This window comes from Episyrphus balteatus, chromosome 3 (genome assembly GCF_945859705.1).
Source record: "Episyrphus balteatus chromosome 3, idEpiBalt1.1, whole genome shotgun sequence".
Taxonomy (NCBI): Eukaryota; Metazoa; Arthropoda; class Insecta; order Diptera; family Syrphidae; genus Episyrphus; species Episyrphus balteatus.
In genome coordinates this window covers 126199282-126221971 of record NC_079136.1, presented here as the reverse complement: position 1 = coordinate 126221971, position 22690 = coordinate 126199282, and the positions used below count along the sequence as shown (strand labels likewise).

Sequence of the window (22690 nt, the reverse complement as noted above, 5' to 3'; positions counted from 1 at the left end):
TTTTCAAATTTTTTGAACAAAAATAATGAAAAATCAATCAACGAACTATCAATTTCTTCGATAGTTAGCTTTTTGTATATTTTTGTTTTATTTTTTTTTATTTTTTTTTTGTTCCTCAAATCTATTTAACAATTTGTTTTTCCGTGCTAAGAAATTAAACGGATAGCTAGATAGATAGATAGCCTTGACATGAGATGATCAAAACAGCAATCAAACAACAACGTGCATAAAATCAAAAAAAAAAAAAAAATTGAAACTGACGAAAGAGATTTTCTCACGAATTGTGTAGAGGTAGGGATTTTATTTCAAGAATTTTATAAATAAAATTTTTATATTTTTGAATTATAAAGTTTTCAATCAAAACACATTTGCATGCATCACTAGATGCAAAAACTAATCATCATCATCATCACAAGTAAACGATTACTCTTGTTTGTACATCATCGTATTAAATAGTTTCTTCCTTGTTTTCTTTTTTTTTTTTTTGGTTTGCATTTTATTTGCATTTTTATTTGTTTAATGAACCATTTTAAAACGTATAATTAAAAACAAGACGTAAGGAAATTTTTATTTAAACTTGTTTTTATTTTAATATATATATTTTCTATACATAAATAAAGTAATGATAAGATAATTTAATTTTTTTTATACAAATTTTACAAAAATACTTTAAATTTTATAATATTTTTTTTTATATATATACAATTAAATATTTATACAGTGAAACATAAAATTAACGTTATAAAAGCCAAAATGCTAAATTTATAATTATTATTATTATAATTTATGTTTATATAATTTGTACGAATGCTAAATCTTATAATTTAAAATATTTATAAAAATAATTAATTGTTATATAAGTATGTATAATATTTACAGCCTTAATTTGGTACATATTTTAACTTTTTTTTTCAATTTTTTTATTTTTTTTTTATATAAATAATAATTTGACATAGATTTTTTATTACGAATTTACACAATACGATCACAAATTTTTCTTTTTTAATTAACATAAGTTACATTATAATTGAACAAAAGTTAAATATTATATTCATAGAATCAATATAATAGGCCCCAGTTTTTGTTTAAATAAATTATAAATATTTAAGTTTGACAGATCAGTAATTTAAGAATAGCTCAGAATTTCGTTAAAAATAGTGCCCTTTCAAGTTCAGTTCAGATGAAAACCAAAATCTACTTTCAAGTCTGAGGATTCATAAGTTTATGCGATCTAAATTTTTGTTAGTTTGCTTCGTCGGAAGCAGATATCTTTAGAGTAAAATTTTGAAAAATCGTTTGATTCACAGTTTTGAATTTGGGTGTAATTTTTTTCCTAATTTTTCTATTAACGAAAATTTATGGAATTTTTGTTCTTAAATTTTTATTTGATTTTATTTTAAATGTTTGAAATTTATAAGTTCCAGTAGGTACAGAACTAACAACTTATAACGTTTCTATAACACCTGCGCACAGTGGTGCCTTTTGTGTTTTTCAGCATCAAAAATCATTTGCACGGCCATTTCTTAATGAAAAGTCATGAAATTTAGTACCCTGAATTATAGTAGTATGGAAAATACAAAAAAGCTGCCAACTTTTTTTTATTCAAAATGATGGCTCTAAAATGGCGGACAAAAAAAAGAATTTTCTTTTTCAAAACAGTATGTAAACTAGAAATTTTGGCTAAATTCATGTCAAAGAGGTGTTAAATCTTGGATTTAGGTATAACAGTGTAATATTCAATGAACAAAATTAAAAATTTTAAAAAGAACCAAATTACTAAAACACACTTTAAGACCTCTTTTTACACTATTTCATGGAGTTTTTTTTTTTAAATAGCACTATTTTGACATCACTTCTATTTATTTTTCATACAGAAATTGAATATTTTGAAGTTGTATGGTTGCCAACTTTGTTTTACAGTAAATATTAAATAAAATAATACAATGAAAAAAAAAACAATGTTCAATTAAATTGAGTATTAATTTTTTTTGATGAATCAATTAATAATTTTCTAATAGATTTATAAATTCTCAATCCAATTCTGGAAAGTTTTTCAATTTATCATGTTTTTTAATATTTACTTTGAAACATAGTTGGCAACCATTTAACCCCAAAATATTCAATTTTTGTATGCAAAATGTATAGGAGAAAAGTATAATTCAGTGTTGCCAAAATATTTTAGAGGCTAGGAGCCAAATTTGAAAAATCTTGGAGCCAATAATAATCGTGTTCAAAAATGGTCCAAAAATACAATTTCTATTTTGTATTAGATTTTTTTATTTTTTTTTTTTTATTTTCAGATAAGTTAAATTCATCAGATTCTAAGAATAACTATTTATTTTCTGTTATAAATTGAATTTTTGCTAAAAATTTCAATGTAAAGCAGTCAACTGTTTTAAATGAAACTATCAAATTACAGCTGTAATTTGACATAAAACAAATTTTATCTGATGCATTATGTCAAACTTTTATATTCGTACTCTGTTCAAACAAAAATGAGCCGTAAGTCATATAAATCTCCTATACATAATTTTGATCTTGAATGTGTATTAAAATAAAATTATTAGTAACTACATTACATAAATTTTGTATATTATTTACATAAAAAGCATGACAATGAAATAATTTTTTTTTTTACATTTTTGTGATATGTTGTATATATTTTTGTTGTGTTTTTTTTTTCTTTTCAATTTTACTTTAATTCTGTCAGCTATAATTCTCTACGAATATGTTCCATATACAATGACCCGGGTTCTGGAAGAGCGGAGTACTAACAATACTCCACTCACTTATTGTCAAAATCAAAATTTTTTGCACATTTAAGTGAATGGTCCAAAATTAAGAAAACAATTTCGACAAAGGTTTCTTTTTTGTGTTGTTTAAGGTGGATTCTGGTTCATCACACACACAAAATATCTACTTAAAAAACCTGCGAGAACATAAGAGTTTCCAATAACAAAATCTCCAAAAAAAAGTCTCCAAACAAAATGAATGGAAGGCTTTCTCTCTCTCATCAGTACCTCTCTTTACTGGCATTGAGTTTCTGAGTTTAATTCACTTTGTTGTATGTCCATAACTAAACTCTCCACTGCAGTGTCAAAATTATTGTCACAAGTTGACAGCCAATCTAAAACTCTCCGTCTAACAGCACTTTGATCGATTGTTGCTTCAAGTCCATAACTACTCATAAGTCTCTTTAATCGGGTATTTTTATCATCTGAAAATGATTTGGTCTCCCTTTGATTCAAATATATGCAAGAATCTTGATCTGGTTGTGGAGAGATTAAAGTTGCCGATTTAGACGATGACACTTTACATTCCACCCAACGATCTTTCATGTATTTTGTGATTTCAGTTATCTTACAACGATCTTCATGATCATGACTAAGGTATTTTCGGAAACATCTCATCAATCGTGGTGAGAATCTTCGAAAATTCTCAGGTATTTTAGTGGTTTTTCTTTCTTCGTATTTCATAAAAGCTGCATAATTACTATCTTTAACCCAATCGGCAGATTTCCATGGAGGACTTCCTGTCAAAATCGAATACAATAATATACCAAATTGCCATGCATCACTGCTAGTTCGACAAATAAATCGTTCATTTTTGACAATCTCAATTACCTCTGGTGGAACAAATGCCACCCATGTATGCTTCACTTTATGCACTAGGACACCTTTCTTGGTAGTTGCCCCAAAGTCACACAATTTGACTCTTGAAAAATCTGGAGCAAAAACCAAAACATTCTCCAATTTCAAATCTCGATGTACCAAATGCTTTGAATGCATAAATCCTAATGCTGAACTTAGTTGCTCCGACACTAATTTGCAGGCGTTTTCATGTAGCCCATTTGAGCCCAAATTTGCCGCCAAATCACCATAGGGAGCAAATTCCATAGCAAATACATAATAATCCTTGGTCTGGAAAGCAACATTGTATGCACTCAAAATGTTCCTCTGATGACTCAGCTGATAATTGAAATGGAATTCTTTTTGAAAATCCTTAATTGAAGTTAGTTCAGCATGGACAGCTTTTAAGACCACCTGGGTATTAGTTGGTCGATGTAATGCTAAGAGAATTTTAGCAAAACAACCTTCGGCAACAGTTCGTTCGATGTTATATTGATCGGAAAATGTCATCAATGGTAGCTCAACATCGGGAATGACATGAATTACTCCACCGTCGGTATTTTCTGGTGGTTTTTTGTAGACACTTGTGCGACGGGTAAAAGTTGCCGTTGGCACAAGGAGGCCGGATTTGCCATTGGTGCTGCCATTGGTATTGTTGGAATTGTTGTTGTTGGTTTGATTGGAGTTGTTGTTGTTGTTCGATGAGCCATCAATGTGTCTCATGATACGAAAAGAAAGACGTTTTTCTAGAAAGAAAGAAAAAAATGGTTGGTATTAGTACAAAATTTGTTAATGAATGTCTTTCCTACTAAAAAGATTAATTCTGTAAAGCTTTATAGAAGCAAAACTTTTTAGCCGGATTTTAGACTACTTATTTATTAATCAGTAAACAATTGTACAGTGTTTTATCTTTCATTTACATATTTATCTGGTCTAATTAAGTGCAACATTACAGAAGTTGTAAATTTCCAAGAGTTAATTTTTTTAGGCCAGTCAATTTAGTACATTTTCGACTAAAGAGACAGTTTTTGCTTAGGCCAGTCAGTTAAGTACATTTTTGACTAAAGAGACTGAACGAATCATTTCTTCAGGACTTTATACCAATTATACTTTAAGACTTAGAGATTTTATACCAATTATGACTTTAATTTGCTTATATCAATTAGGTGTAATGCAGGAAATAGTGTAGAGATATTAAAACAATCCATCTTCAGCTATTTGTAAGTCAGATCAGTTTTTTTTAGCTACTTTCGTATATTTGAAAGTTTAAGACTAGTTTATACCAATCATTATAGATGGTCAAAGTAAGATCTGTTTAATAAATTTTGAAACAAATTTACTGCGCTTGACGTTTAAAAACAACCAATAAATAAATAAAAACAATTTATTAAAAGATTATTGCAGTAAGAAACAGCCTTTGTTTTTTTAGACCAGTCAAATTAAATTGGTCGAGTTCCTTTGGAGGCTGTAGTTTACTCATGAGTAGAAATCTAGTACTAACAACTACACATTCTTTCTACTAATGGAGTATAAAACTATGGGTTAAGTGTAGCACTAGATGTTCTAATCGTCTACTTGTATGCTTATACCATTTTATACCAGTTAGGGATAAATTTGTAAATACAAATACTTCCATTTCCGTTTAAAATGGCAGTTAAAATACTTTTAAACAAAGTAAATTAAAATGTAATAGAGTAACTAATTTTGGCACTTGAGGTTACTTAATCAAAGTGTTTATACCAATCCTTTCTATGATTAGTAACTATTTATCAACATGCCTTTACGACCAAAAATATTCCCTTAATTTTTTTGTTTTGTTTTGTTGTTACAAAAATAATCACACAACTTTTCCATACGAAAATATCTCAAAAAAAAATTTCAAAACAACCAAAAAGTGAATAGAACAATAACCCAATTAAGATAGCAAGATATTTTTTTATGATTGCAGGATCCGCCGTTGATTTGAACTATACACAACTTGTGTGTTTTATAATGCGGAAATCTCGATTGCAAGCAAATGCACACACAATCCCTATCAAAAAAAAAAAAACTCAAAGACAAAAAAAAAAAAAGAGTATGATGGGAACCTATGTACTTTGTATCTCCTGTTTTGCTGACGTCAAACGAGTTGCAATCGCATTAGTCTGCCAGATTTGATTGCCAATCGCGAGTTCCACAAACAACACACACATCAAATGAGCATTATATGGGCATAGTGCCAGAAAAAAAAAAAGAAAGTTTCCAGGAATGCTACTTTACTAAATGTCTGGGGTGTGTTGAAAATATTTTAAAAAAAAATATATATTCTTTGAAATAGTTAAAAAAAAATATATAAAATGTAATAATTAAAACCATTATGAGACGTAAATTTTTACACGAAAAGTATTTTTTATAGAAACTCTACTTTCTGTGATTCTCACATTCACATAGAGAAAATTGATCGAGAAACATTTTGAATCGGATTGAAGTTCATAAAAATTAAAATGGATTTCGTTTGAATTCACAATGTTTCTCGAAAGGGTTACAAAACGTCACTTCTACTTTCTCATATTTGGCTTTTGAGTCAGATGTCAACTTCTAACTCGAAGATGTCAAATCCTAACACGGCGGCGACATGGTGGCAATGCGATAAGGCGAAATGGCAACCATTGTATATATATTTCTATAGTACTATCATGAAGTCGAATTTAGTATTAGTTCAAGTCACCACTATTTTGAGGTATTGTATTTATTTCATACAAATTCTGCTTTTTTGAGTTACCACCAGAGTTCCTGAGATCGTTTCATTTCATGATAGTACTATGGAAATGAGAAACCGACGAAGTTACGAATACCAGAGTTACGGGCGACAGAGTTACGAGCGTCAAAGTTACGCGAAACCGAAGTTACGAAAAACTAGAGTTACGAATTCTAAAGTTATGTTAAGCTATGACATGTGATTTTTGGGTTGGCAACAATTGCGAGGAACGACATGGAATTATGGAAATACAAACAAGAGATTAACATTTTTCTCATTGGTCAGAACTAAATGAGTAAAGCGAAAATGGGTGTTATTTAATCTTGTAAAATTTTGATTGGATAGGTATAGATATACATATATGGTTTCGTTTTTATGAGAAGATCGCAAAAACGTTGAAATGGAAAAAAAACATGAGTATACTTATGTAAGTTTGGGGGACATAATTGAATTTAACTTCTTATTTGTCCAACTAATATTGCATTTTTTTCTATTAATTAATATAATTATTCATAGCGTATTTTGTAATACCCACTTTGTTATTATTTATATTAAAATAATAACCAAACCAACCCTTTTCTTTACTGACGTTATTTTGGTGTGGTGAACTGTTGTTGCAATTGTTGCCAACCCAAAAATCACAAGTCATAGCTTAACATAACTTCAGAATTCGTAACTCTAGTTTTTCGTAACTTCGGTTTCGCGTAACTTTGACGGCCGTAACTCTGTCGCGCGTAACTCTGTTATTCGTAACTCCGTTACCAAATTTTATGGAAATATATATACAATGATGGCAACAAGGCAACATGGTCCATGGTGGCATGGCGACAAAGGGACATGGCGACAAGGCTACATAGCGACAAGGCGACATGGCGACAAGGCAAGTTGCATGTTGCATGTAGCTAGTCGTGTATTGCATGTTGCATTTTCCATGTTGCATTTGCATGTTGCATGTTGAATGTTGCATATTGCATTTTGCATGTTTCATATTGAACGCGACTTTAAGCACACAGCCGTTGTAAATAAAAACATATACTAATTCTTAACCCCCGGCTTATATGTAAATTTAAAAAAAATCCGTTCGTGACTTGAAACTTTTTTTGCTTCTTTGCTTTTGTTTTTGTTGCATCTATTTCTTACTGACTTAAAGTCTTATTTATTAATTATATTTATGTCTACCTTACTATTATCAACAAAAATAAAAGAAGAAAAAAAAGTCAAATGAATTACAATACACAATTTATGCATAAATTTGACATACAAAATGTTTGACACTGTTTGATTTTTTTTTTATTTTTATTTTAAAGAAAACATAAATCTAATTTTAACTTGTTTATATATATATTTTTTTTTTTTTTTTTTTTTGATAAATAAATAATGTCACAGAGGCATTAAAAGGATGACAAAAATTAGAAGCATACGTGATGCGTATCACACGAGACAAAAAAAAAAACTCAAATGAAAAAGTGTGAGGTTGCGTAAATATGGCGGGTGTTGTCATTTTTTTTTTTTATAATTTGATTCTAATTATATTAATGAATATATGAAACAAATTTTATGTTTTTTTTTTTTAAATTGTCATTGATTTTTACTTGCTCAAAAGGGCAAGTATTGGTTTCGTGTCGAAAAAAAAATTTGAGGTTTTATTCAAAACCAAAAAAGTGGGTATCGCAATTCCGTCCGTGCGTCTGTGCGTCTGTACGTCCATCTGTACACATTTCCACAGCCTAAACGCGTGGATGGATTTTCTTCAATTTTTGTACAGATGATTTTTATGGAATTCTGAAAGTTGGTTTTTTTTTTGGTTTTTTTATATCTCGCTTAGAAAGTGTACCTCCCATACAAATTTTTCAATTCAACCAAATAACTCGAAAACGGCTCTAACGATTTTGATCAAACTTATAAAACTGCTTTTTTATTTTTTCCAAAAATGTCAAATAAAAAAAAAATTTTTTTTTTTCATAATTAAAAAAAATTGCCCCAAATGTCGGCTCTTCCCCAACCTCAACAAAATTTCTTAAAAAGTTATATAGAGGCAGCTCGCAAAATCTACAAGTAAACTAACATAAAAGTGCTTTGAACTGCAAGAGCAAGTACGTGCGACCCTAGTTGTGCATTTTATTTTTTTTTTTGTTTAATTAAAAACTTATGTCGTTTTCGATTGGTTTCACTCAAGGATTCACTCATTCTGAAATCGAATGGAACAGATCAAATCGCTTCCACTCAATTCTGATTTTTTTTTTGTGTTTGTGTGTTTTTCTTTTAAATTTCAAATGAAATGTTTAAAATTTTTTAAAAATTGGTAATGTTGAAGAAATTAATAGGGAAGTTGGTTTCCAAAATATTTTAGGTAAGTTTGAAAATTAATTAAAAAATTTATTTTGGAAAAAAAAATTAATTTATTTCAAAAAATAAAAAAAATATTGATTGAGTGATTAATTTGACTTTTAAATATTCGTGTATTAGTGCTTTTCGAGTTAATTCCGATTTTAAATCAAGAAGTCAATTTCTCTTCTGAGAAGCGTTCTACCAAAATGTATTTTTATTGAAATAAAGTGCGTTCCCAGCAATCCACATGTAAAACGATTTATTCAAATAAATATTTGCGATAAGTGTATTTATGGTCGTAAACTTTAGGAAGATTAACTTAAAGGCCAGAAATTATATCAGTGAAAATATTAAACAGTAAAAATCCTTCATTTTAGTTCACTTTGTCGCTCAAATTTAGAAACAAACACTTCTAATTATAGCTTCTTTATAATGTTCAAAGTATTTTTTTTTTTAGAGAACAACATTGTATAACAAATTGCATTGCATACAAATAAAATTAACATACAAGCCTCTTCAAATTCAAAAAAAAAAAAAAAAAAAAAAAAAAAAAAACACACTCACACCCCTTTTAGGTGCCACAGCGTCATAGATCTCCTTCATAGCTATTTAATGTCGCTCTGCCCTATTCCATCTCAAATACACAAAAACAAGAAAAAATATAATAAAAAACAAACACTTACTCAACATGCCTTCCCCAGAAAACCAATTGACGTCAGCAATGCCCGCCAGCATCAGAATTAATCCGCATCTTTAATTTTTCACAACGCACACACGCTCTACACACCTCAAAGAAAAAGCGTATAAAAACGTTTTCTATTTTCGAAAAATGTCCAAAAGATTGCTTTGCTCTGTTTGTTGGTTGGCTGCCACTTTGCTTTTTTTTTCCACTGATCTCTTTACCCCTTAATCTCCTCTACCACTTACTCATCTAACCCCTTGGTTATGGTTTTGATCATTAATTTGAAATCTTGGCGATTTTTTAATTTTTTCGCACTTTAGAGTATTCCCTTTCCCCCTCCTCATCATTTTTTTTTTTTTTTCATTGTGTGTTTTATTTGATTTTGTTTTAAGATTAATTTTAAATAAATAACCATTTGATCATTAATTTTAAGGTGAAATTAGTTTATAAACACAAGATAATTTTTCTTAAAATTTTATTTCATTTTTAGTGTAGGAGTTGATTTTGGAAGAATTTTTTTTTTTTATTTTCCCTATTTTTGACTGATCGAGTGGATCAAAAATGAGAATATCGCAAATCCACTTGGTCAATTCGATCCACTCGGATGGCCAGAATAGGGTTGTGTATCTTTAACCCTGTCTGGGGGACAAAACGTCTGTTTGTCTGTCTCTGGAAGACAGATGTTTACACACACCCAAACAATTCATACATAATTAAAATGAACTTGACTTTTCCATTCGATCTTCATGGGACATTAATTTCGAAAATTTTTATTATTTTCCACCAAAAACGACACGACAACACACGACGACGGACGAACATGGTGAGACGTTCGTTCGGGGCAGTGTCGGCGGCCGGCGGCGGCGGTGGAAATTGTTGGTCATTTTCAATTCGATTTGATCTCTTTTTCCTTGTGGCCAATTTTGACTGATCATAAAATTTAAGAGTTGGTGATTTTTGAGTTCACACACCGCCACCGATTGCCTCCTTTCCCTGCCACCATGCGTCGCGTCGGTCGGCTATACGATACAACGATTTTCTTCGTATTTATTTACAAATATACATAAACAATTAATTATTGTTTTTTTTTTTTTTGTTTAAATTTTATTTGTGTTATTCTTGGATAATGACTAAAATTTTTGTGTATACTTTTTCTGACTGCGTTTCAGTTGGTTTGTTTTAACTTACGCATATGACGCGTCTTTGAATTTTTTTTTTATTTTTGGCAACCTCATCGTATTAGACGGTTTGGCGCCCTCGTTTTTATCTAGAAATATTTTTTATGTATTGATTATTTCATTTCTCTGGAAAAGTTTTATATTTTTTCTTTATTTTATATAACAACAAAATACAACACATCAAAGGAAAATCATTTATCACTTTTTTTTTTTTTTTTTTGTTTTAATGTCTTTGTGATTATGATTTTTTTTTTTGTTTCATTGAAACGCGAAAGAAGAGTTCTTTCTGATGAAAAAAATATTGAAATATAAATTTTTGTAACCTAATTTGTTTCATTGGTTTTTTTTCTATTTAATTTATAATTTTACTTAAGAGACAAATTGATATTACAAATAAATTATTTATTAAGGCCCTTTCTGCCATTTTCGAAACTCTTATAAAATATAAATTCTATGACAGAAATTTTAAACCCGTTTCGTTTTTGTTAAGAAAGTCAAAAGCAGTCACCCTCACCTGTAATTTCAACCACGTATTTTCAATTTATTCACTCTCCATTATATTTGAAGTCTCCATTAAGAATTAGAAAACTGTCAAATCGCACAGAAATTTTAAAATTTCTCTTGTGAATAAATTGGGTCTTAGAGTAAGCAGTTCGTGAGAGGACTTCAAAAATCACAAATACCGTAACTGATTATCAAAATAGAAAAATAGGCTATCACAAACAAACTAGGTTGTCACAAACGATTTCTTTGGTAAATTCTGATAGTTTAAACAATTTCAAATGGAATGAGTAAAAATTTAGACCAGCCACAGAAAGATTTTGGAAAATAGGCTATCACAAACAAACTAGGTTGTCACAAACGATTTCTTTGGTAAATTCTAATAGTTTAAACAATTTCAAATGGAATGAGTAAAAATTTAGACCAGCCACAAAAAAGATTTTGGAAAATAGGCTATCACAAACAAACTAGGTTGTCACAAACGATTTCTTTGGTAAATTCTAATAGTTTAAACAATTTCAAATGGAATGAGTAAAAATTTAGACCAGCCACAGAAAGATTTTGGAAAATAGGCTATCACAAACAAACTAGGTTGTCACAAACGATTTCTTTGGTAAATTCTAATAGTTTAAACAATTTCAAATGGAATGAGTAAAAATTTAGACCAGCCACAGAAAGATTTTGGAAAATAGGCTATCACAAACAAACTAGGTTGTCACAAACTATTTCTTTGGTAAATTCTAATAGTTTAAACAATTTCAAATGGAATGAGTAAAAATTTAGACCAGCCACAGAAAGATTTTGGAAAATAGGCTATCACAAACAAACTAGGTTTTCACAAACGATTTCTTTGGTAAATTCTAATAGTTTAAACAATTTCAAATGGAATGAGTAAAAATTTAGACCAGCCACAGAAAGATTTTGGAAAATAGGCTATCACAAACAAACTAGGTTGTCACAAACGATTTCTTTGGTAAATTCTAATAGTTTAAACAATTTCAAATGGAATGAGTAAAAATTTAGACCAGCCACAGAAAGATTTTGGAAAATAGGCTATCACAAACAAACTAGGTTGTCACAAACGATTTCTTTGGTAAATTCTAATAGTTTAAACAATTTCAAATGGAATGAGTAAAAATTTAGACCAGCCACAGAAAGATTTTGGAAAATAGGCTATCACAAACAAACTAGGTTGTCACAAACTATTTCTTTGGTAAATTCTAATAGTTTAAACAATTTCAAATGGAATGAGTAAAAATTTAGACCAGCCACAGAAAGATTTTGGAAAATAGGCTATCACAAACAAACTAGGTTTTCACAAACGATTTCTTTGGTAAATTCTAATAGTTTAAACAATTTCAAATGGAATGAGTAAAAATTTAGATCAGCCACAGAAAGATTTTGGAAAATAGGCTATCACAAACAAACTAGGTTGTCACAAACGATTTCTTTGGTAAATTCTAATAGTTTAAACAATTTCAAATGGAATGAGTAAAAATTTAGACCAGCCACAGAAAGATTTTGGAAAATAGGCTATCACAAACAAACTAGGTTGTCACAAACGATTTCTTTGGTAAATTCTAATAGTTTAAACAATTTCAAATGGAATGAGTAAAAATTTAGACCAGCCACAGAAAGATTTTGGAAAATAGGCTATCACAAACAAACTAGGTTGTCACAAACGATTTCTTTGGTAAATTCTAATAGTTTAAACAATTTCAAATGGAATGAGTAAAAATTTAGACCAGCCACAGAAAGATTTTGGAAAATAGGCTATCACAAACAAACTAGGTTGTCACAAACGATTTCTTTGGTAAATTCTAATAGTTTAAACAATTTCAAATGGAATGAGTAAAAATTTAGACCAGCCACAGAAAGATTTTGGAAAATAGGCTATCACAAACAAACTAGGTTTTCACAAACGATTTCTTTGGTAAATTCTAATAGTTTAAACAATTTCAAATGGAATGAGTAAAAATTTAGACCAGCCACAGAAAGATTTTGGAAAATAGGCTATCACAAACAAACTAGGTTGTCACAAACGATTTCTTTGGTAAATTCTAATAGTTTAAACAATTTCAAATGGAATGAGTAAAAATTTAGACCAGCCACAGAAAGATTTTGGAAAATAGGCTATCACAAACAAACTAGGTTGTCACAAACGATTTCTTTGGTAAATTCTAATAGTTTAAACAATTTCAAATGGAATGAGTAAAAATTTAGACCAGCCACAGAAAGATTTTGGAAAATAGGCTATCACAAACAAACTAGGTTGTCACAAACTATTTCTTTGGTAAATTCTAATAGTTTAAACAATTTCAAATGGAATGAGTAAAAATTTAGACCAGCCACAGAAAGATTTTGGAAAATAGGCTATCACAAACAAACTAGGTTTTCACAAACGATTTCTTTGGTAAATTCTAATAGTTTAAACAATTTCAAATGGAATGAGTAAAAATTTAGACCAGCCACAGAAAGATTTTGGAAAATAGGCTATCACAAACAAACTAGGTTGTCACAAACGATTTCTTTGGTAAATTCTAATAGTTTAAACAATTTCAAATGGAATGAGTAAAAATTTAGACCAGCCACAGAAAGATTTTGGAAAATAGGCTATCACAAACAAACTAGGTTGTCACAAACGATTTCTTTGGTAAATTCTAATAGTTTAAACAATTTCAAATGGAATGAGTAAAAATTTAGACCAGCCACAGAAAGATTTTGGAAAATAGGCTATCACAAACAAACTAGGTTGTCACAAACTATTTCTTTGGTAAATTCTAATAGTTTAAACAATTTCAAATGGAATGAGTAAAAATTTAGACCAGCCACAGAAAGATTTTGGAAAATAGGCTATCACAAACAAACTAGGTTTTCACAAACGATTTCTTTGGTAAATTCTAATAGTTTAAACAATTTCAAATGGAATGAGTAAAAATTTAGACCAGCCACAGAAAGATTTTGGAAAATAGGCTATCACAAACAAACTAGGTTGTCACAAACGATTTCTTTGGTAAATTCTAATAGTTTAAACAATTTCAAATGGAATGAGTAAAAATTTAGACCAGCCACAGAAAGATTTTGGAAAATAGGCTATCACAAACAAACTAGGTTGTCACAAACGATTTCTTTGGTAAATTCTAATAGTTTAAACAATTTCAAATGGAATGAGTAAAAATTTAGACCAGCCACAGAAAGATTTTGGAAAATAGGCTATCACAAACAAACTAGGTTGTCACAAACGATTTCTTTGGTAAATTCTAATAGTTTAAACAATTTCAAATGGAATGAGTAAAAATTTAGACCAGCCACAGAAAGATTTTGGAAAATAGGCTATCACAAACAAACTAGGTTGTCACAAACGATTTCTTTAATAAATTCTAATAGTTTAAACAATTTCAAATGGAATGAGTAAAAATTTAGACCAGCCACAGTAAGATTTTGGAAAATAGGCTGTCACAAACAAACTAGGTTGTCACAAACGATTTCTTTGGTAAATTCTAATAGTTTAAACAATTTCAAATGGTTATCAAAATTATGGAGCATTTTCCGTTATCGTATAATGTTAAAATTTCGCTCAGTGACCGAGATATATCATTTAGGGTGCAAAACTGCAGTCTGCAATTTTTTATATTTTGGGTATTTCGCTCAGTTAATGCTCCGGTAATTTTTATATTTTGGGTATTTCGCTCAGTTTATTATAAACTTAGCGAATCCAAAAAAGTTTTTATTTTGTTGTTGGACAGTAACGTCAATTTTGATTTTGTTCCTCCGCTAGTTTTCGTTGATAGTTGCTTGTTTTTAGTGTTTCGCTAAGTTCATATCAACTTAGCGAAATCAAATCAGGTTTATATATTTTTTTACAATTTTGTTGCTACATATTTGCGACAACTTTGATTTTCATGCTCTATTATTTTTTTCTCGTTTCGCTTAGTTGATATGAACCTAGCGAAACACCCAATTTTATAGAAATTAGGTAATATTTGTAATTAAAATATTATTTTTTGCTGAGAAGTTGCTTAGTATTTGTTAATTTACTTTTTTTTCTTCTATGAAAATCCTTTTATATGAGTTTAAACCTTTTATATGAGTTACGGTACGATAAAGCCTGGAAAAAACCGAATAGCTAGGTAGTGGATTTTAAAAAGTATTTATATAATTACTCAAACCATAGGAAACACTTTTGCATAACAAAACTAGGAGTTGAAGAACCTTCAAGTTAAAACGCCTTCAAACGATCCGGGGCGTGATTGTATGAATATGATCAGAGACCAGAAATAACAGTCAACCTTTATTTTCAATCGGTTTCTCTCTGAGAGTTACCACATTACATTAAATAGTTTCGGTTAAGGTTTGAGATTTATTTAAAAAAATCAAAACTAAGGTTATCGGTTGAGATTTATTTTTTATTTTTTTAAATATCTCTCAATGGTTGAGTTTTTTTTACAAAAAAAATAAATGGAAAAGGTCAACCTTTAACCGTTTTCGCTGAAAATAAATTAAAAGTGGTCAATTCAAAGGAAAATGTCGAATTTGTCAAGAATGTCTTTATATTGCAAAAATAAATATGAAAAGGATGTTTTTTCTAAGTTTATGTATTTAATAAAATGTATGAACTAAATAGACTCTCAAAGTTCTTTAGACCCAAGATTATATCTCTTTTCGTTTAAAGTAAAATCTAAAGACGAAAATGTGTTTTCCACTGTGATTTGAGTCGCTGGGACGACAAGCACAACCAATGCAATTTCGAATATTTCAGGGGACCGATGTTCTAATATCTAGGTTAAAGCGTTCAGCTTTCAGATGCGTTTTTGCCCGGCCAACTTCAAACGGCTATATTTCGGAATTTTGAAAAAAATTTGATGCCAAACGGTAGCGAGAACTCTAACCTAAATTTGGTTACAACTCCCATCCCTGTAGGTGCACGCTTTCTCAAACCGGGAGAACTTAAAGGTAAAAAAAAGTTAAGCCCGATTCTGAAAAAATAGGCATGATGTGGCGGTTTTACATGGAAGATGATTTTTTTTTAAATCTGACAATGTGCAAAGCGTAGGCCCATGACACAAGCTATCATTTGGCATCACTCACAAAAATTGCTCTCAAGCTGTTTAGCTTCCAGGAGCGTTCAAAGATTCGGGGATTTTTCGAAAAAAAATTTTTCCCCAACTTTCAAACGCGATTATCTCGGAATTTTGAAAAAAAAAAAATCCAAAAACCCGAATCTCTAGGAATTGATACATTTGCAGATGAGTTTTATGTTTTTCTCTCAACGATAAATCTCACTGGTTGACCGAAACATAAAAAAAAACAAAATAAAGGTTTGTCTCAGACCTTGACCGAAATTTTTCTTTTTTAAAAATAAAGGTTATTTTATGACCTTTATTGAAAATGGCGATAAATAAGAGTTATTAAGGAACCTTTCAAAAGGTTGAGATTTATTTCTGATCTCTGAATATGATCGTTGATTTTGCTTGAAAATGGTCTTCGAACTGGTATGCAAAGGCTTTGGCCTTTAAAACTGACTAGAATATTGCCCGTTTACTTCTTGATCCAAATTTTGTACAAGAATATTTTTACCGACTTCCAAAAAGGGGGAGGTATTCAATTCGTCTGTATTTTTTTTTTTTTTTTTTTTATGTTTGTTACCGCATAACTTTGGACTGAGTGAACCAATTTTGATAATTCTTTTTGTATTGGATAGCTGGTGGCTGCAATGTTCAATTTCGTTTTTGCCATAGGAACTATTTTAAAAACCATAAAACCCAGTTTTGATCCATGGAAGTCGGTTTTGTTTTTTTTGCTAAAAATGATTATTGTATATAAAAAGAAAAACCCCAAGAGAAAAAGTTGCTATAATTAATTTGATATTAAAATAAAATTTTAGGAATCGAAAGATGTTAATTCCACGAAATATGTGATAGACCTCAAGTCTCCGAAGGGAAGGAGTAATATATTTTTGTTTTCTTTGTAAATATTATATTTTTATCATTTTCTTTGTTGATATAAAAAGGTCGAATGATTCGTCCCAGACTGTATGGTTTCTATTTTTTTATTTTTATTTGCGAATAAAATAAAACAGATCATAATATAATACGTTGTGTGGGATGATAATACACAAATACATTTGTATGATAAATAAAATTTATAAATATTATTTATGTAAATCTTTTGATCTTGATGTACATAAACTCGTAAAATGTTTCATTATTTGTCAAATAAATTTCATTTAACATTTTATTGAGTAGAGTCTAACACTATATTTTTGTGGGTGAGAAAAAATAAATGTTTTTAAAAAAATATAAAATTACAAATTTTATTACTTTATTTTGAAAAAATTAAATCAAAAATTTGTTGTTGGGGACACAAATAAGCAAAAAAAAAAAAAAGACATAACCTTTAAAAAAAAATTGACATTAATGTATATTTACTAATAGACACTTCTTTTTTTGTCCGAATATACATAAAAGCACATCAAAGACTTTCCAGACAAAATGTTGAAGGATTTATTAATTATAAATTATATTATTTTTTTTGCTTTTTATTTGACTTAATAGATAGATTAAAATAATTTTTTTTTTTATTTAATTGATTGGTCATATTATTGAAATATATTGATGATTCAAACGTTTAATTTTTAAAACCGTTTAAAAAATCTTTTTAAAGAAATCAATTAGTCATTTGAAAGGTAAAAAATAGAAGGATACAATATTTTAAACATTTGATTGCATTATTTTATCAACATTTTTCAATAATTTTATTAAAATTACATTGACATTGACATAAAGAAAATATGATTCTTCAGTTTTTTTTTTTTTTTTTTTGTTTCTTTATAATAAATGCAAAACTGAATCCTTTTCAAATAAGAAAACAAAAATCTTTTCATAAAGTGTCAATCACTATGAATGAATAAATAAAAATGTACTTGTACATATTTATTCAGGATGTTATTTTAATTAAAATCCCTAAACAGTCAACACCAGTGATTTTTTTTTTGTTTATTTTTTTTTTTTTTTCTTAAATAAAAATTAATTTTTAATTTAGGTCAACCGCCTGATTTAAGAAGATTTATGGCCATTAACAATGTGATGATAAAAAGAAATAGTTTGAGCAAAGAGTTAATTAATTCTTAGAAGATTTTATGATAGTAAAAGGCCAAATATAATAAGGCCACGTGTGCACTAGTAAAATAAAAATTAATTTTTAACAAAAATAATATGTCCTAGCTCATGGCAGATAGTGGAAACAAAAACAAAGAATAAAAATACAATTTTATTGTTAGAATTTATTTTTTTAACTTTTTAATATTTTTAAGAAGAAAATTTTGTGCACATTTTAGATTTAGGCATTTATTCAAATTTTTTTTAAGTGGCCTATTTTTATTTTTAAATTAAATTATTTAGAAAAAATAATTTTTGTATTAACTTAATCGTTAATCTATTTCTAAAAATAGAAAATTAAGCTACGTACTTTTTTGGAGCTCAAATTGATTTTAAAAGCTATTTTGTAAATTTGAATATATTTTTTTATATTTATTTTTTTATTTTTATTTAAATTTAAATAAAATATTATAAATTATAAGAAGTTTGAACTCTAAGATCAAGTTAATGCGACCTAGTCATACATTTTATTGTCAAAAATCACTGTTAACAGTACCTCCTGTAGAACCTATTTTTTTTTTTTTTTTTTTTTTTTGTAATTTCGGACTATCTCCCAAATAAATAGATCAATTAAACGAAATTTTGTTTAAACAAAAGCATTTTGATATGGCTTCAATTTTTGAAAAATTAGTTTTTTTTTTAATGTTTGACTCCTTAGAAATTTTGGTTTTAATTTTTTTTTAAATATAACAAAAACATCTTTATAAATAGTTTTGAAGTAAAGAATCTCAAAAAGTTCCATGAAAAAGGTACCCGTCAATAACGGTATACAAAAGTTGTACGTTTTTCAATTTTTTCTATATGAAATTTTGGGTTAAAATCTGTCCTAATAAAAAACGATTGATATTTAATTTGAAAACTAATGGCTTATCATTCTCAAAAGACTATTGAGGTTCAATGTTTAAAATCATCACTTTTAAAAATGGCATTTTTATGTATATTTTCAGCCCCGTTTGCATAAGACAAATTAAATTTTTGTATCAATTTTTTGCTATGCTGTCTAAAAATATTAAAACAAACAATTAATAATTAAGGCAACCACCATTTGACACACTTCCTGAAGTGAGTCTCTAATGCTATTAAATGTTCTCTTCTCCTTCCAGCATCGTTTCAATTTTAATTAGTAAACGAGAGATGGTCATCATCATCATCATCATCATTGGTTGCTATGAAGAGTGTTTATGGTTGATAATTACTTTTGGCTTTTGATTATTAATATTATTTTTTTTTTTTTTTTTTTCATATATATACTTTCATTTTGTTGACCTAAGAAAACTTCAATCTTAACATAATTTTTTTATAGATTCTTTAAGTGATTTTAGAATCATCTCTACCCAAGTCGTATATAAAATTGTTTATGATGTGACTTGAATCATAACAAAAAATATTTACCATCACTCAAATTGCCAAAAAAATCTTATATGAACTCATCAATATTTTTGTTATTTCTTTGAATTAGAAAATTTATATTATCCCACTTTCACATACGACACTTTGATGTCGGAAACTTTGAAGTGTAAAATTTATTTTTCAAATTACTACAATGAAAAATACAAAAATATAATCTTTATGGTCTTGTTGATTGGTAATATCTTAATTTCAATCTTAAATTTTTTTTTTTTTTTCAAATGAAAACGAAAACCACTCAAAGAGACATTTGGTATGAGAACAAAAAATATTACTCATACACCATGTATGTCCACTATATCGTTTAGAAAGATCACATAGTGGAAATATTATTTATTGCAATTCATGCGAAACCACTTTCAAATTTTCTGTTGGATATTGGCCTTTTTTTTATTGACAATGCACCGCACCATCGCGCTACCTCAATCTAAGCCACCACCCGGTGATTTTGGCAACAACAAGAAATCGTTTAAAAAAAAAACAACACTTTGTAGGTCCTCATGCTATCTAAAAATTGAGCACATGCATAAACAACACACATCTTTTGCTGTTCTTAAAAATCTGCTGCAAATCTTCGAGGTGCTGTAAACGACGCCAAGGGACGGGCAGGTGACCGATAATAATGTTGAGGATCTATTTTCGGATTTGTACGAATCTCGAAATAGCGTGTGGGTTATCAAAAATATCCATCACTTTCGTTGTGTACACAGTGCACAGTGGTGCCTCCGTTTTGTTTTGTGTGTTCAAAATAATACAAAAAAAAATGTGTTTTTAAATTCATTTGAATCGATTGATCGTTCATTTTCTGGCAAAAGATCGATCCATACATCAGCACCAGCACCACCGTCATCAATATGATCAACCATATCCCCGAGCTGCTGTTGCAGGCAGTATTTTGCTAATTAGGTTTAAATGTGTTTTTTGTTGGTTATAAAGTTTACATTAAAATCGTTTTGCGTTTCGTTTCGTTTATTTATCAATGGTAAATTGGAAAAACGTTTGGGTTTTTATATAAAATTTTCTATTACATTTTTCGATCACAAAGTGATCTCATGCTTCTCTTATTTTGTTGAACTTTTTGCAACAAAAAAAAAAAAAAAAGAGAGAAGAGATGATATAAATTACTCTTTTATTTTGTTTTTAATTGCTAGCTGCCTTTAATACCAATATTTTGCTTAATTTTATTATTTTTCTTGGGCTATTGGCAGTTAATATACACTAAACGATATATTATTAGTGCAAAAACAAAAAATGGGTGGGTTTTTATTTGGATGAATCATCTATTAAATCAACATAAACAAAATGAAAGGTTTAATGTTGGTGTTATTTGATTTGGGTAAATGTTTAGTTCTATCGTTATTATTATTACACTGCTTCGATCGATGAATATTGATGATGTGGCATTCTATGTATAAAAGGTAGATACTAGCTTACTCGGACTCACTCGTAGAGATCGTACATTTTTTTTTTTTTTGTTATAATTGTTTAACGATGGTCATGTATTGTTTACATCGGTATTTTGTTCTACTACACTCTTGTCTGACGCAGTTTAGTGTTATTTTTAAAAGATTAATCGATTTGAAAATTTATTTTTTTCAATTTTGGGTTTGTTTTTTTTTTTTAATTTTGTGTTTGTTTAATTTTTGTGTGTATTTCAAAAGAAAAATATTGTGAATCATTTTAAGGTGTCATAACTTTGATGAGAACAAGACGAAAACACTTAAAAAATCTTACATATTGGTATTATGTTTTTTTTTTTTTAATTTTATTTTATAGATTTTTTTTTTGAAAATATTCATATGGTAGACATGTCTGCTGGAGAAAAAAAAAGTAATAAAATACGATTAAAAATAATCATATAGCCTTGTTAAGGGCTTTGATGTTTGATAGTTTTTTTTTTTTCATATTTATTTGTTTATGTTTTTTTTTTTAATATAATTAAATGTGTTAAAAAAAATTGTAGATTAAATAAAAATGTGTGAAATAGCATTCAAATTCTTATTTTTTGAAATTATTATTTTTTTTTTAATCATTAACTTTAACTATTTTTTTCTTTATTTAGCTTTTTTTCATTTTTGAAATTTTTTGTTTATGATTTAAATTATACCAATAATAAATAAATATAAATCTTATGTTGACTGTAGCTTGTAATTGGTTTTTGAACTACATATATTTAAAAAAAAAAAAAAAAGTTACATATACGCCATAGTGTACCAATTTAAATTAAATTGATAATTAGAAATAAATTTGAAATTGCTCCATTTGAAATGAGGAAGTCACTTAAATTAAAATTAAATATTGTAGTTGACAGTAGTCCAGAAACTTAATGAATTGAAAGAAATTCTCCCTGCGGAAGAATAAAACCGACAAATAAATCATTTGCTGCAACCATAATTATAGATAAATATAAAATATCTCCAAAACAATACAGACAACTTGTTAGTTTTTTGTTATTTTCGCATTGTCTAAGATAAATTTATTCCCATATCCTCTATCAAATGGAAGGTTTCTTGAAATAAAAACTACTTTCTTTTCTCTTTATATTGCTCCAACAAAAAAAATGTCTATTTTTTGCAGCCACCAAACATTTGTAGTTGTAAATGAGCTTGAATGCACAAATTGCCAATAACAACTCACACCAAATAATATATATTTTTCTTTTATTGAAACATTTTTCCAGAGAAATAAATTTTATTGGTTTTCTTATAGAGAAAATAAAAAAAAAAGTAAGAAAAATATGTCATATAAACATTTTCGTAAGGATATTGGTTGGAATTATATGACATTTGATCATATAATAAAACTACACGTTTATCCAATTTGAAAACCATAACGAATAAGTCTATGCAATTTAGACAAATTTATTATCGTCTGCAATGTTATTAACATGAAGAAAAAAAAAAACAAAAAAAAAACAACAATTCATATAAAGAGACTGTAAGATGGAATATGATTGATAAGGACAATTTTCTATTACTTTTGCCAATTTTCTTTGCAATAAAAAAAAAAAAAAAAAATATACAGATACATACACACATAGAAAAATTATAGGATGTAGTAAAGTTCATGAA

At 28.3% G+C, this 22690-nt stretch overlaps 1 protein-coding gene across 1 annotated transcript in view; it reads right to left on the bottom strand.

Moving 5' to 3' along the window:
- Positions 1-2661: 2661 nt before the first annotated feature.
- Positions 2662-22690, bottom strand: part of LOC129916833 (serine/threonine-protein kinase meng-po) — a 32005-nt gene continuing 11976 nt past the window's right edge. The window contains exon 2 of the mRNA XM_055997020.1: positions 2662-4375. Within this exon, the coding sequence (XP_055852995.1) occupies positions 3027-4375 (1349 nt within the window). The 3' untranslated portion in view covers positions 2662-3026. The remainder of the gene's footprint in view (positions 4376-22690) is intronic.